We start from the raw sequence: 16,655 nt of genomic DNA, 5'->3' as shown, positions 1-16,655 counted from the left end.
TTTAGTGCAGGGTGATAAGGAAAAAGTGTAAGGCAAAAAAATGAAATCAGCTTCACATCATTCTGATAAACAATAACAGCATCACATCTGCATCACAATGACAAACAACCCAATCTAATTAAGGAACAGAGACAATCTTCTGATCTAAATAAAGCATCGTTCTAAAGGTTAAAACTCAGCAGAGCTATTTGTTTTACTGAAGTGCGGCAATGTAGAACCATAATAGATACACTTTGTAAAACAAATGTGGAAACGCTGGGTCCACAAACTGTTTCAAATAAACAGCCTTAGACAACAAGCCAGGTTTCATTGACTATACTTAAACTGCAGCTTTCTCTAAATGTGCAAGTTCTGTGTGTCAACTTTGGGTTTATAATCTTAATTTACAATAAATAAACATGAACCTACATTTTTAAAAGGAGTGAGATGATTCCTGTGTGACGGAAATGTAATTTTTGATGCAGATATGAGAGTTGGAGGAGACAGAAAATGAGTCCACCTGAGTAATGGCTCCTATACCACAAACTGACAGATCCCTGCATAACTATATTTCCAGCCTTGTGTTTATTTATCATATGATGCTGCCCTCCTATTTTTTTCCATCTAATCAGTCCTACAGACTCAGTTGAACTGTGTCCACAGCACTCTTGTGTATTATGTTCTATTCTTTTACACATAAGAGGTTTGCTAATATTTTCAATGGATCCTTGTTCAGGGTGATGCTGACTATTATTATAGAACATTTCAAGTCATTCCAAGATACTTTTTGTTTTTTTGAAGAAAGTCACCTCACCGTCAAAGTGCATCAGGGCAAATGGATAATTTCCTCAATTTCAAAAAATCATTAAAATGATTCCTTCAGAGATTTGTAAGTATTTTCAATGGATCCTTGTTTAGAGTGATGCTGACTATTATTATGGAACATTTCAAGATTTTTTTTTTCTCTTGAATAAAGTCACCTCACTGTCAAAGTGCATCCGGGCAAATGGATAGTTTCCTCAATTTAAAAAATTCATTAAAATTATTCCTTAAGAGGTTTGCAAATATGTTCAATGGATCCTTGTTCAGGGCGATGCCGACTATTATTATACTTACTTTCAAATATTTTCAATATACTTTTTTTCTTCAATAAAGTCACCTCAAAATCCCTCCCTCCTTGATGTTGCTTTGCAAAGTGCAGAACTTCAGATGATAACAGCAAAACAGTTTACAGGTAAAGTTGTTTTGTTGACCCTGTTTTTTTCCATCAGCATTTACTCCCTAGCAGATTTTAGGGGACAAAGATCCCCAAATATATATATTTTTCAAAATAAACGAGTATATAAACGGAACTTATCCTGCTACTGAGCTCCCAATTGTGCCTCACCGTGTATACACAACAATCCCCTAAGTACTCCTTTTTTCTCCAGCTCATAAAAATATAAAAATAAACACCAAAATTGTCTATTTAAAGGAGATTATTTTGAACAACAGCTAATCAAGATGTTCCTGAACACATTCCCAGATGGTGCAAACTGCTTTGATTGACTGTGGCCTGTGATCATCGCTTCCTTTTTAAAAACATGAAGTGCCAACGTCTGGTCAGAAAGATACAATATTAATCTTGACACTTCATATCTGCTTGCCAAAACTTGCTCCCCAAATTCCTTCAAAGCTGCAATTAAAGACATCATGTTACTGATTGATGAACATCCTCTTACTGAACAGCCTGCACTGAATTAAACATGTGGGGTTTATTTATTCATTCCAGGAGTGCTGTGAATAATGTTTGTTAAGCCCACTAACAGATGCAGTGCAATGTGCATTAGAAATGTAAATTTCACTGTTAAGTAGGTTAGGCAGAGCTAACACATGAGCACAGGAAGGAAGCAGGAGTGATGTGCGACGGTGCGAAAGTGGCACAGGAGGAAAGATGCGGGATGAGACGCGGAGCGGGAGAGTTTGTATATCAAACAACTGCCTCCCTTGCACATTGATTGCATATTGGCACTACAGTCCATGTGCAGCTAATGCTCTGCCTTGCAGCCTCCTCATAGCACCGCCATCTCACGGCTGCTGACGCCACTTTTATGTGGCAGTGGACGATGGCCAGCAGCAGGTGAACTAATAAAAAGGTGAAAAATCCATCTGGATGTCATGAAAGCTGATATTATAAGCATGATACAATAAAATGCCTTTTAGGAGCAATAAAGTTTCTTAATAGTTTTACTGTTAAGCCTGAAAGCACATAGCCGGAATGTGATCTGATGTGCTCCTTTACTTGGCTCTTTTTTTTTATGTGAAGTTGTAAATGGACAGCATTTATTCAGTGGTCTTAATGGCCACTCAAAAAAAAACTACAAATCACATTCACGCGTATACAGACGCTCTCTCACACACACACACACACACACACACACACACTTAAACAAATCATCGCCAATGAGAGGAACCGGGGATCAAACCACCAACAAACAGTCTGGCTCGAGGATGAACCGCTCCGTCCCTTGAGCCACAGCTGTGTGAAATTTACCAAATCATGTATTTGTGTTATCCGTTGATCTAATGGGAAGAGATTACTGTGATATTGTACAACCGCTGTTCTCATAGCAACTCTCTCTCTCAGCAAGAGAGCACAGCATCCAACAGTTCCCAGAGCCAACAACTATATGTTATCCAAGCAAAAAAAGCCAAACATTTCCCTCACGATTTGGCAAAGACATTTGATGAACAGCCTTGTACAGACACATGGATACAATATAAATGCAACATATCTGCTCTAGTTAGGATCAACTCTCCTGAATACAGTATAATCATGTTTACATACTTTATTCCATGCCAGAATCAGCTATTGCAAATGTGCACAAAGCTCGAGTCATTGTCTTTCTACCAGCAGCAAAGCACTGAACCTAAGTATTTAGCAGGTTACGCAAACCACTTCAGGTAGAAGTCAAATTGAAAGTGGAAGCAGCCATAATGCCAGTAATGACGTGTAATTGCACAGGACAATTATTTGAAACCACAGAAAGGACAACAGGTCAAAGTGCATGTTAGAAATAGTTCGGTAAACAGTTCATTTTTCATCCGAATGAGTGAAAACAATGAAAAAAAAAAGAAAAACGATTGCCTGGCCCTCAGCTGTTTTTATGAATCCTAAATGTCAGCACTTGAAGATAAACAAAATCCCACAAAGTTAAAAGTCACAAGTAATAAACCTGAGATTCATATTGCTCTCCACTCTACACTGTGTTGCATTTGTCTATGCACAAAGAAATCTATTCATATCTGTAACTCATCGACTCGTTTTTGGCTGCAACCCACCTACGATGCAGCATACCACAATTCTCATCAAACGTTCATCTTTTGTCATTGAGGATTTGCATTCCGTCATAAAACTTGGAAAAATTAGTCCACTTGATTTTATATTCCACTGCTATTCACCCTCCTCTTTTCATATCATCATGTGTATTCCTGCCTGTCGAAAGATCCCTACCAACAATTACAGGCCAGTAGCATAAAGTAGCATCAACCTAACCAATCTCAGAGTACACTATAATCACTTAACATGTCAGTTTTATACCGACTTTTTTGGCCAATCTCGATGAACAGCCACATTCACATCAATGCAGATAAACTTTAAACGCAATGCATTTCACTTGGCATGTCCACGCCTCTTTTTTTTTTGCCTGCGCCACCATGATTAATGAAACTAGAAAGTGAAATTACAAAGATTCTGCATGTTTGTGTGCATTTTTCTGTGCATAGAGATAACAAGTGTGAGCAAGATAAGTCGATTACAGGGATCTACATGGACTGATATCCTGGTTCCCCCTTTTCCACACACTATCACCATGACTCCATGCCCATGATTCATGTTGAATTTAGGATAAGTACAAATTATGTGTATGTTTAAACCACCGTCATACCTTCAATCCACGTTTAAATACACAGGAAAAGATGCTGCTTTATAAGTGACTCTGGCTTTTGTGGTTCTATTTTGTTCTATATGCTAATACAGGCATGACTATCCATATGCAAGCTTTAATGCAAAGAGCAGTGAGTGAGACCATTAATTCACCAGGGCTGCAATGATAATTCTATTAATGAATTATAAATCAGTTACTACATTAATATTACATTTGGGAACATCATCATTACCAGGTTTGGATATTCGACAGATTCATAGATTGGGAAAAATCGTCGTTATTTGCTACCTTGATTTAATTCAGCCAAACTCAGTGTATACTAAGTGTCTAAGGTGTTGTGGATTGAGGGAAAAACATATGGCAGGTGACAAAAATAGCAAATAAGGAAAAAATGTGAGGGACAAAGCAGCTTTAATTCAACGTGAAGCTAGAGACGGTAAATAGCCTCACTACATCTCATAGAATCCTCTTTTTAAAAAATAAATAAATACATATTTTTTCTGCTTCAGTTTAAGCAAATGTCACAAAACAAAAAGATATTCCACTTTTGTGCGCAAAACACAGTGGCAGAACGTCAATACGTGGCTTAAATAAAAGCAATAAAAATACAATTTTATTACTCATACTTGTAAATATTATGCTTGTGTCCGTGCACTTTCTCTTTTACTGGAGGAACAGTTGATGGCTGTTTGTCTGCAGTACCAGTGGTGAGATAATCAGGTACTCAGTGGCATTATATAAAAAAAAAAGGGTGGGCTGAAGGGATGTGCTGGGCATGCCACATAATAAACTGAGTGATGTACTTAACGACTCTGACGGGAGAAGAAAAAGCAAAATGCACCGCAGCAATCTCGTGCATGAGAATAGATAAGTTGCACTAAGTGTAGCTGTGTAGGTAAGCAACCTTTAACACTGCAAATTAATCAAAAAAAACTCATTTTCCATATGCCGCACAATGGAGTATTTGATAAAAGATAAATGCATCTAAGTGTGTATTTTTTGTGTGTAGTATAACATTTTCCCTGAATGAGATTGTGTGCTCTGAGTGCAGCAAACTTTATCACGTAAATTAAATAAAGCAGAACCGGGTGGGAGAGGAGCAAAAAAAACACAGACACAAAACAGATGAGAGAGCTGTTCCATTTGTTCTGTTTATCTAAAACTACTAGGCTACGTCAGAATTCAAGTACCTTTAAATTGCCTCGATGATAAAGTAGGAGTGGAACGCAGGCAAGAGATGAAAGTCGTGCCAGGGAGATCTTTGGAGCTCTCTGCAGTTAATATTCTCTGGGCCTTGTGCCAGCCAGGAGAACTCCATGTGTTGCCTGACATGAAGTGAAAGGCTGGCATCGGCCTGAGGTGGACCATGTCCTGCAGGTAATCTGTTTTTTTTTTTGTTTTTTTTAAGTCAAATCTGAAGGAATGCTTAATTAAAAAAAATGCTACAGTGAAATGCTAAAGGCTGCCATGTTTTGAGGAGTAATCATGTTTGGTGGTGGGATTGTGGAAAGCCCCACGGAGCCTTGGTCTTGCTCTGCAGGATGCAGATAAGGTGCCCCCCCCCCCTCCCTCATTCTCCACATTTCATTGGCTGTCAGCGTGGTCTGCCCTATAGCTTTCCAGTACTACATAAAATCAAAACTGTCTTTTCACCTAAAGTTTGCATAAATTAGCAGGATGTAATGTCTTTTTATGATGGCCTCTTGGAGAAGGCAAACTCCTGGCTATAAACATTCATGGAGAAGTCCAGGCTCTGCACAGAAGCCGCATTACTGATATTATGAACTATCATTATTTCTGACAGACTGCCAAGCTAGTGACAGCGAGCTGCATCAACTTTACTGCCACCTCTGAGAGGGGCAGCGGAGAGGCGAGAAACAAACAGCTTGCAAAACTAAAGCGAGCTATAACGGCGTCTCAGAATCAATACATCTCGTTGCTGTATTTCTCTGCATCGTGGCAGATCCCACTGAGCGAAAGAACTATTAAAGTAACTTTTTTTCCAGAACTGAGAACCCTAAGTCATCCTTCAGTCACCACCTGCTCTGGCTGGAGATGCTGTGACGGAGAGCGCTCTTCTCCTCAGGCTCAAAATCAAAACACTGAATTTCCAGCAACGCTTTTAAAATGAGTGATGAATAAATTCAATTGAGTCAGTAATTACATAAAACATAAAAGTTTTTTTTCCTTTTTTGTATTCATTAACAAGCAGAAAATACCTTCCTAACCACCAGGTCAAACATCTTTTTACATGTGAATAAACTGAACTCTGTGGTTGAAAAAGGGAATCAGAGATTTTCTATTAAAGCTTTGATATTTTTGAATTGACTTCAATTGAGCTGTAAACAAAATGAGATTCACAGTGTGAATGGGCATTTCTTTCATTGAGCTTTCCACTATTATTACAATTTCAGAAATAGACGAAAGTGGTTCCAGCGCACAACCTTCAATCGTAAAAAGTTTAATACACGTGCTGTAACTTCTAACAGCTGTGAAAGTCTCAGAAAACCACGTATTGTTTCTTGGATTTCTTCCTTTGCTTTCACTGTTGGCACTGACACTTCAGCTGGTCTCTCAACCACAGCTGCATTCTCTCGACAATCAATCAATCCATATTTTTAAAGCACTTCTCTTACATATCAATGCAACTCAAAGTGCTAAAAAGAGAGGATGCTGGGTATTGGCAACACTACTTTACATACTGGAATAAAGCTTTAATTACAATTATAGATATCGCAGTTAGACGGAATCATGTTCTCCTTGTATATGTAGACTGGAACTTTGTCAAGAACCAGAGTCGGTAGTACACAATTTGACAGAATCGGCTCCCCAACACTATTCCATGTGCAGGACAAACTCTAAACTGAAGCCACATTTCCCATACTATGCTTCCCATACGGCACAGAGCAGAGCAAAGCAGAGACAAGGACTGAATGCACTTGTAAACAATATTTAGAAGGCTTTTGTGAGAGATGAGGACCGAGTGTCCATCAACTTAAAACTGTAGATGCTTCACTGAATGAGGGAAACTTGGATGGAAGTTAACCTGGCCAAAGAAGAGGGAGTTTACGGCGGGATAATGGCGGAGAAAGCTACGTTAAGAGATGCCGCATCCATGTCCAAGACACAGACTTCATGCACTTTGTTCTCTGTGTTGTGAATAAATACAGAAATCCTGCACTTTTAACTTTTCACGTGAACATTTTCTTCGTAATGTATTGCTATAATGTCTTGCAATACATCGATACCCTGTGATTCCCACCCCTAGAATCTAGATTGAGACTATTCCACAGTGATGTGAAGTTGCAGGCAAGGACGAGGACAAACAAAGAGTGGATATTTGCTCGCTGCATGCGTGCGTGTGTTTGTTTCTTAAGTATGGTCATTAGCTAAGATAGATGTCCTTGAACTCTGCTCTGTGCCAACAGGTATCGCGCGCTAACAGCCCATCGTCTCTGCTGGTAATTACACAGAGAGGTCTCGGGCAGGTTTGCATAAATTGGCATGTGTCACTTTAGGCCTGCGTGCAGCCTCTGGCACTGTGTGTGTGAATGGAGCAAACACTCAGTCGATAATTTGTTCGGATTGAACAAAATGGGACGGTGGGCAGGTGAAATCAGCCTCAATTTGAAATCCTAAGAGTTACGTGTTGACAAATAGATTTCTCTTTCACTTCCCTCAAAGACAAACACACACACACACAAACACTGTAGAACTAACGAAAAACAAACGTACAGACAATGGGGAGCACAGAGGCTGAGTTCACGAGGGAGGCAACGATAATTGAACGCAGGTGAAACTCATAACGCAGGTGAATCACATCGGGGCAGGGCAGACGAAGGGCAGAGCGAAAAACTGGACGGAAATACACACTCGGAAGAAAACTAACAAGACGCAAGGAGAACAGAAAAATAGAGCACAGCAAAAAGAACGCACCTGGGGTGACCTAAGAGTCAGCAGGGGTCACGACAAAAATGAAACATTTCTTCAGGCCGAATGCTGAAAATGTGCATTTTTCATTCCATTTTTTTATTTTTTTTTTTTTATAGCTTTAAGTGTGCAGTCATCGTATACAGTTACGATGTGTGCGCTGGGTCTTAGCAAGCCCCCTGCTTTTTTTGCCCATAACTTGTGTGCAATGGGACCCCCATGGCGAGTTGGTGTTTCTGCTGACAGGACCGTATTCAAGGTAATGGAACCATTCTGTCGTCCCGGAGCAGAGCACTAAAGCAGAACGACAGAGTTCTGTCTCCGTCTACATGCACCGCTGAATCTCTAGATGACAAAAAAAACAAAAAAAAAACGCCTGACTGCCTGACCAAATCAAACACAATGAAGAAAAAAAGGAGAGTGGAGGAGAAAACACTTAGATTTGTCATATCTTGCGGGCAAAGGTATGGGAAAGTATGCATTTTCACTTGGAACAGCTTGCTGTCAGTAGAGTGGCACTTTAAGCAATGTTTGTACTGTGTAAGAACAAACACTGCACGTCACGAGAAACAAGACAATGTAAATGTGCAGTTAATAATAACCTCAGTGCAGGTTAGTAATGTGGGAGTGAGACAATAATAAGTGGTTGAATTATGAATATGAGACCTAATTCCCATTTCAATCCCATTTTCAACACATTAATGCAAAGGAGAATGAATTATTAAGCAAATGCATTAATGAACACTTTCTTTAGTAAAACCACCAGTAGCAAAATACACCTTGTCTATCTCTGTGGAGGGGAAATCACATTTTTTTTAGAGCAGCAGTCTGTTCGCCAGCATACATTATTAGTGATCTCCGTGGAGACACAGAGGAGCTGTGCGGATAGGCATTGCCGGAGGGTCTCGCAGGAGCAGACTGGACCAATAACTTTTGGCAGCGATATTGAATTGGGTTTGGACTTCAGTGAAGTTTTTTTTTTGCAGTGCAGCGAGTGTATGCGGAATTGGTTACTGCGGCGACAACAAGGAGGCGAGGCCCGCCTTCCCAATTGGCTCTGTGACCTTCATGCCACCCCCATCTCACATCTTTTAACGTTTCCATTAGGAAACCTGCTGAGATCAAACACACAACTCTGCATACAAGTGGGAGCCTGAATCAGAGGCTGATGGGTACTGACTTCTCCAGAAGGCTATGTCGACTCGAGCGTAACTCTGTCATAATGGTAGTGGAGCGGACACACATGAACGCACAAGACGCACACACACACACACACACACACACACACACACACACACACACACACACACCACGGAGGTAGAAGATGAGTGAATGCCACTGATGTTGGTGGAGCAGATGGGGAAAAAAAAATATTTCCAATGGAGTACAATTATTGATATGTACTAGTCATGTAATAATGTATACTACTGTTGAAAAGTTTAGGGTCACTTAGAAATTTCCTTATTTTTTAAGGAGAATCACTTTTTTTCAATGAATCTAACATTAAATGAATCAGAAATACACTCTATACGTTGTTAATGTGGTAAACGACTATTCTAGCTGCAAACGTCTTGTGTTTGCTAATCACGTTGGAAGGCTATTGGATGATGAAAACCCTTGAAAACCCTTGTGCAATTATGCTAGCACAGCTGAAAACAGTTATTATTTTGAATAAAAATTATTATTTCTAATCTTGTCAATATCTTGACTATCTTTTCTATTCATTTTGCAACTCTTTTGATTAATAAAAGTGTGACTTTTAATGGTAAAACACAAAAAAGTTGTAAAGGTGAGCCCAAACTTTTGAACGGTAGTGTAGGGGGCTGCTCTGTCAATCTCAGCTGACATAGGGCGATAGGTGGGGTCACACCCTGACCACAAATAGAGACAAAGAACCACTAGTGGTAACCACTACATCAACTGTCTGGCCTAATATTATAGTCAATTTCAAACAAAATCGCAAAATATAAAGTGTCTCAATACTGTGTGCTTCTGTGACAATATCACACATTGTATTTCTGTGGTAGCTGCAGCGAAGCAGAGCCGAGGGAAGTGAAAGCTATAGTGACCCATTGTCCTAGGCTTATTTCGTCTGTGCTTCACTCGCTGCCTCTGCAGATTGCCAATAAAATGCTAGATTCTGTTTGTATGGATGCAGGAAAAGAGAGCGAGAGACACAGATTCTGAAACGGTGGACGATCCAGTGGCTTCTGAATCTGAGTTGTGGAAGCCATCCCGTTTCTCCCATTTAAGAAGTGAGGAAAACGAGAAAAGCCCACAGCCAACATAAATACAACAGGCAAACTTACAAGTTGGCAACGTTGAGAATCAATATGGCCGATTATCACTCCAAAATATGTAATGATATTTAAATAAAAATGGAAGTATCGTTTAATATTTGACCTACAACCTACAGCCTTTTTCTGTAGTGGAAAACAAAGTTCAATCCAAAGTGTAAATTCCCATGATGGACTTAATCTAATCCATGTTGGGAATTTAGTAATAACTCTATTACCAAATCTCCACAAAGAGACAAAAGCTAAAGCTACACAGAGAACCTCTCACTCACAACAGACGGGTGGACTCCACTGGCTACTCAGAGCTACATTATTATTACATCACAACGAATAGCGTTACCACGGTTACCGTGGTACTGTATCATGATTTACATGTTTTGCTTCATCCTTAATTTGCACACAGCGTGTAAAGAACTACGAGAATCCATCAGCGGAAGAGGAATGTGAAGAGTGGCACAGTCGATACAAACAAACAGTCTGTGACCTTGACACAGGGTGGTTTCAAGATTTATGTGTGTCATTCAAGACATGTCGTTGAATGCAGAGACAATTCGAGTTAATATCGAAAAAAGCTGTGCATGCGTGTGTTCTGTCCTGTTTTTTACTGACCTTGTGCGAGGGGCTGGCCTTTCTGGAACGGTCCACTGTACACCACCTGGTAATGTTTGACCTGGAAGCCAGGCACGCAGCCCACGTGGCCTCCATCCTCTTGGCCGCCCACGTGGGCAACCTGCAACACAGACAACAAAAGGAGGAGAGGTCAGAATAATAATAATAACAACGTGAGCACGTTGTTTCTGTTTGGATCGGAGTCTCTCACCGACACTGTCCTGCATGTTTCAGAAGTTTCCTCGCTCAAACACACCTGATTCAAATGAAGGGGTCGTTATGACACTTTTGCAGTGTTGTGTTGATGAGCTGATTTGACTCAGGTGTGCGGGAGCAGGGAAACTTGTAAAACATGGAGAACAGTTTGGACCAGGATTGAGAGTAGGGCTGGGCGATATGGCCTAAAAATAAAATCCCTGATTTATTTAATAAAAAATTGTTTTTTCGATTTAAAACAAATTTTTTTTTTTTTCACTACTAAAGACAAAATGATTATTCATATGATGTACTATGTGTAAATGCATGATATCCTCCATGACTGTAGCACAGACTCATTTAACATAAATAAAAAAAGTGGGAGTGCCCCCTCATCTGGTGCAGACAGATTTCTGCGCACCTCCCTTGTACTGTACTGTTCTCCCTCTCCTGCGGCGTGCGCTTCTACGCAATTTAAACCCTACAACGCTGCAATTATGGGAATAACAGATGCATCAGATGAGCTGATCTCTTTAGTTAACTGCTCATAGAGAGAGAATGTTCTCTGCTGTGAAGTGAATGACGCGGGGAGTTCATAAGTTTAACTTTTGCGCAATGAGACTTTCCAGCATTTAATAGTTGCTGTTCCACAGTGTACTTGCTGTGTTTCGGCCGCCAAATTATCGGTGCAAATTCTTAAATATATCATCTTTATTGACAATAACAATATAACCGTAATAATGGCGTATTTGGTGTATAAAAAAAAGTGTATATAAAGTAAATAAACAAGCAACACGCACTGGGGGAAACTCTGGCCGGATGAGTGTTTGTGAGGAGATGCATGGGTGGTGCCACGAATGAGCGGTCCCCGGAACATTTCCCCAGTGCGAACATTAAAAAAGTGTGCCGTAGTAAGAGGAGAAAATAATCGATATTTTTATTTTCAAAATCGTCGGGAAAAAAAAATGAATTAATCGATAAAATGGATATATCGCCCAGGCCTAATTGAGAGACACTGTTCTTGATAAACTCGACAGACATTGGCAGGTGGACAAAAAGGGGACATTTTACCATAAATTATAATGATTTCAGTCACTGAATCACATCCTAATATTAAAAGAAATACTTAGGTAAAGTCCATGCCATGTAATTAAGGACAAATAAAGAGCTTTTTAAGGTTGGATAAAACAAACCTCTCAGAAAACTCTGAAGGTCAAACTATTATTAAGAAATAAAACAGAACAAAAGCTCCACTTCACTGCCTTCAGTGACTTTTCTTTGAGCCACTGTATCAACAAATAAGATTTAATCTGTTATAAACCATGGCAGGCAAACACATTTAAGCACCGCTATTCCAGAAAAGGAGAATAAATGAGTGGCTGATGCTTCTCTGAAAACAGACTGTTTCAACTGATTATCATGTGATTACTCGCAGAGAGAAGCACACACGCAAAGCAAAAAATAAAAAAATAACTATTTGGGTATTAATTCAAAGACATGCTGCCTCTGTTAGACAGCACTGTTTTTGTATTATTATTTATATATCAGTTTTGCAACTTCGGCTGTGACCCATTTAGAGCTGCAACTTTGTTTGTTTACTCAGGTTTTATAAATAATCAAATACAGATATTGTGCTTGTTTTTTTTTTTTCCTTTGTAAACAAGTCTGATTCTGAAAAGCACTTCACTATAGGAATAGAAATTGTTGAAGACGGTTATTCCTGTGTGAGTTCAGTGCGGATTTGTTTTGCTCCTCCTTTAGTCTGAAGTTCGAGGTTGAGGTGGCAAAAGACGGAAAAAGCTTGCCGTGCGCGTACACTGCGGTGAATTTTCAGATAATTTCAGGCACAATAATGTTTTTTTCAGATGTAAAGCCTTTATCGACGTTCCGCTTGAGTTCAGGTCAGGAATATTTTTGTTAGGCCTTTATTTGAGATTCCAGTTCTTTCAGAGGGGAAGAAAAAGAAAAGGACATGATGTTGTTTGATCACGTGTGATCATTAGTGGTACTTAGGAATCCAGTCCGACAAAAGCCACCTTCACCTTCAATGGCCTCACGACATTCAAGTCAAACATTTGTTGCTGAAATAAAAGTGCTAAGTAGAACCATATAAGGTTCTTCGGCTTGTCCTCAGAGGAGAAACCTTTTTTGGCTCCAGGTAGAACCTTTTTATAAAGGTTCCACTTGCTGGAACCCTCTCGGAGGGTTCCACCATGAACCCTTTTAAAACCCTTTATTCAGGAAAGGGGTTTTAAAGGGTTCTCTGGAACGAAATGGTTCTTACTGGAACCATTAGCGTTACCAAGAACCCTTGAAAAACACTTTCTTTGGGAAAGGGTTTTTCTGAAGCAAATGGTTCCAGGTAGAACCTCAGCCCTTGTAGAAGAACCCTTTTGGAACCCTTATTTCTAAGAGTGTACTGAATTTGATGTCCAAATCAGATTTGAAATGCTGTTGCCCAAATAATTTATAACCATGATGACTATGTTCACTCTTTGAAGCTTCAAACAGCTCCACTGAGAGGCCTCACTGTTTTTTGAGTTCAGCGGTCAAGCGATAAGTACACACAAGGTCTTTCTTCGCCATAACGCAACAACCCATTTTTTTTTTATTGGAGGGAGAATAATTTGGATGCTACATGTTAATACATATGCTGCAGATGCTGCGTAGCAGATGGTTTCTGATGGTTTCGCTTAACCAAACGCCCCAACGTCATAGCATGCAGTTTAGTTCTGGAGTTTAGCTCTGACGATGGTAACTCCTCTTGATCCAGATCCTATCCTCGCCCAGTTTTAACAGTAAACTTAAAATCAAACCTATTACTCCTGTTAAACTTTAAAAAAATAAAATAAAATTAGATAACCCACAATTCAAATCCACCCTGGAGAAATGAGGAATATTAATCATGTGAAGAGAAACTGTCAACGAGCTGGGAGAAGATAGAGGGGGGGAAAATAAATTAACTATCGACTGCAACATCTTCCGTGAGTATAGCTGCGTATTTATAATAATGCAATCAAGCATGCAGGACAAGCACATTCCTCGAAATTAATAAAAGATAACACGAATAAACCCAGGGATATTGTTTTTAACCATCAATTGCCCAATTAACCCTGTTTTTATAAAGTCCAGCAGCATAGACCGACCGAGTCTAAATGTTAGGAGATTGCACTACACAGGACTGAATCTCTGACAGTGTCAATCTAGGATTTTTTTTATTTTAATCACAAAATCGCTGTCTTTGTGTGAAGAAACTGTGAAAATAATTGTCCCCATGTTAGTTGATGTTAGAATGTTTGAATTTGAAGTGCATTGTATGAGAAGCAGAGACAACGTAAGAGAAAAGACCTAAAGACCATTAACACATAAACGTGCCTGTTTATGATGTTTCCATATTCCGTTAATGTCATTATATTTTAATGCACAAATCATTGCTTTTTACAAATATTTTTTTATATCTCTTAACAGTAGATAGAAGATAATGATTTAAATACGTGTGTCACAGAGTTACGATCCTTTATAACAGGGGTGGACAACCTTTATCCTGGAAAGGAGCCTTTAAAATTTTTATGCTGTCCTTTATGAGTTGTAATAAATTATTGAGGACATACAGCATCGACAGTATAGTTAACGATTTTGTGTGTGTTTACAGTTTTACGTTGATGTCATTGAAAACTTTACTATTTTCAATATCGCATTTGTGTTTTGTTATTGACGCAGAGCACTTTATTAGGAGCTCTATCACACTAACATACTGACGTAACGTCTGGAGCTGCTTCTGTTCAGCAAGCAGCTGATGGTGATGATGATGAGGCCCACGGCACATTTTAGCCGAAGCAACCATCATCATTAATAAAGCCTGGGTTTTAAAAAAATATCAAATCAAATTTGACAGAAATATAACAATTTGGTTGCACTCTGATGTCTCAATGTGTTCCATTATACTGAGTGTAAGAGCCATGTTTTGTGGTAATCAAAAATTATGTTTTCTTAAAATGTGTTAGATTTGTGAGTACTAATAACTTGTGGTTTAATTAAGTGGCTGAAAAATGGTTTTGGACCTTTTACTGAGATTTGGCAGAGGATGAAAAGCTGTCATAAAAGCAGAGTCTGATTTTGGTTTCAGCAAATGTCTTTCACCTCATGTTTGAATAATGCATGTGTTCTGTAGATTGGTGTGAAGTCTAAAGAATCCATGACAGTTCAACAGTGAGCAGATTAGCAGTTGAAGACAAAGAGCAACAGTAACACTGTGGTCTTTACGGAAGCTGCTTGTTCGGCGCCCGAAATCAACAAAGAGCATTAGCTCTACACATGTTTGTCCTTCCAAGTTCTCCAGTTTAGAGGCATGTTTCCAGCTGTAATGATGCTCTTGGCTGACACAACATTTGGCATCGAGTTTTCTCGACAGTCTCTGCAATGTTTGTCGGCCGGCGATGACTGCTGTATGGTTGTTTTTTATTTGTTGTTTTCTACCTTGACCTTCATCTGACAGGCATACAGCCAGAAGGCACCACTCTGGAGGACATACCATGTCTGCTCTGTGATGCCCTAATTTTCCTACTGCCAAAGACTTGATGGGTTCACCAACATTCTTTAATAACATATTGACAAGTTTTTGGGTTGTTTTTTTGGTGGGGAATTACATTGAAACAGCATTAAATATCATTCAAAACCACATTAGAGGAGATCAATCATTACAGCATTCATCACTCAATGACTGTCTTATTTGCCAGTGGGCCGAGTCAGTAAAACATTAAGAAACTACATTAAAGTGAACTTGAGCTAAAGTCCATTTATGGCATTGTCAGCATGTAATTATCACTGAGTGACGACATATGAAATGACAATGATTCATGGCTGTGTCAATTCTGTTCACTTGCAGCAATGAAACGTTAAAGCCCAAGTTTGAAACTTCTGTTGCTAAAACACTGCTAGTATTTCTGGCCCCAAGCCCATCTTTCTCTCTATGTGTGTGTACTTGTATTTATATCTTTGTAAGGTCCAAAAAACATACAACAATATTTGTGAGGACATTTTGTCTTGGCCCTTCAACATTTCAGGGTTAACCCTGGCTTTTTCAGGGTTAAGACCTTGGGTTTAGGGATGGGTTAGACTTGGGTTTAAGTTAGGGTTGTTATTAGGGGCTAGCAAATGATAGCATCGTGTCTATGAAGAGTCCTCACTAAGACTTTGACTGTGTGTGTGTGTGTGCCAGTGAGAAGTAAACAGAACGAGTGGCGCAGTGAATCAAAAACAACCAAAGTTATCTTTCTGATGGCTCCTCAGCCATTACAATCTCAAACTAAAAAGCAAGCTGCTCGAAGTAAAATCAGACATGAGCTGAGCTTCTGCAGTAACGTGATAGAGATGCACAGATGCTGTCTGTGGGAGTCAGAACTATGAGGATTAGGGGAAAACTTATTGTGAGTGCTTCTTGGCACAGAACGATACACAAGTCTCCAAAAGTCTCCAATATCACCAGAAAAAGTCGCTGGATTTGGCACTAGTTGCTCCTCCTTTGAAAGTTGTGAGAAGGGTCTGAATATGCGATAAATATAGCGACAAAGTTGCTAAGTTGGCAACACTGAAACAGCTGCAAACTGTGTTCCACCAATCAGTGTTCTTCATCACACAGCCCCGCCCCTCTAGAGTTGCTGGTAATCTGAAAAGTTCTTCTTTGGGGTAATTTTAGTGGAAATGTGCCAAGGTTTTTCAA

The 16,655-nt window shown here is 39.5% G+C and overlaps 1 protein-coding gene across 1 annotated transcript in view; it reads right to left on the bottom strand.

The window, feature by feature from the left end:
• The window catches only part of cdh13 (cadherin 13, H-cadherin (heart)), a gene marked incomplete at both ends in the record, with an annotated part of 310,410 nt that overhangs the window by 196,622 nt on the left and 97,133 nt on the right, over positions 1–16,655 (bottom strand). Inside the window, 1 exon segment of the mRNA XM_083893789.1 lies at positions 10,742–10,862. Within this exon segment, the coding sequence (XP_083749915.1) occupies positions 10,742–10,862 (121 nt within the window).

This window comes from Microchirus variegatus, assembly GCF_963457635.1.
Source record: "Microchirus variegatus genome assembly, chromosome: 8".
Lineage (NCBI taxonomy): Eukaryota > Metazoa > Chordata > Actinopteri > Pleuronectiformes > Soleidae > Microchirus > Microchirus variegatus.
Note: the sequence above shows the minus strand (reverse complement) of the source record. Positions and strands in the feature narration are given on the sequence as shown.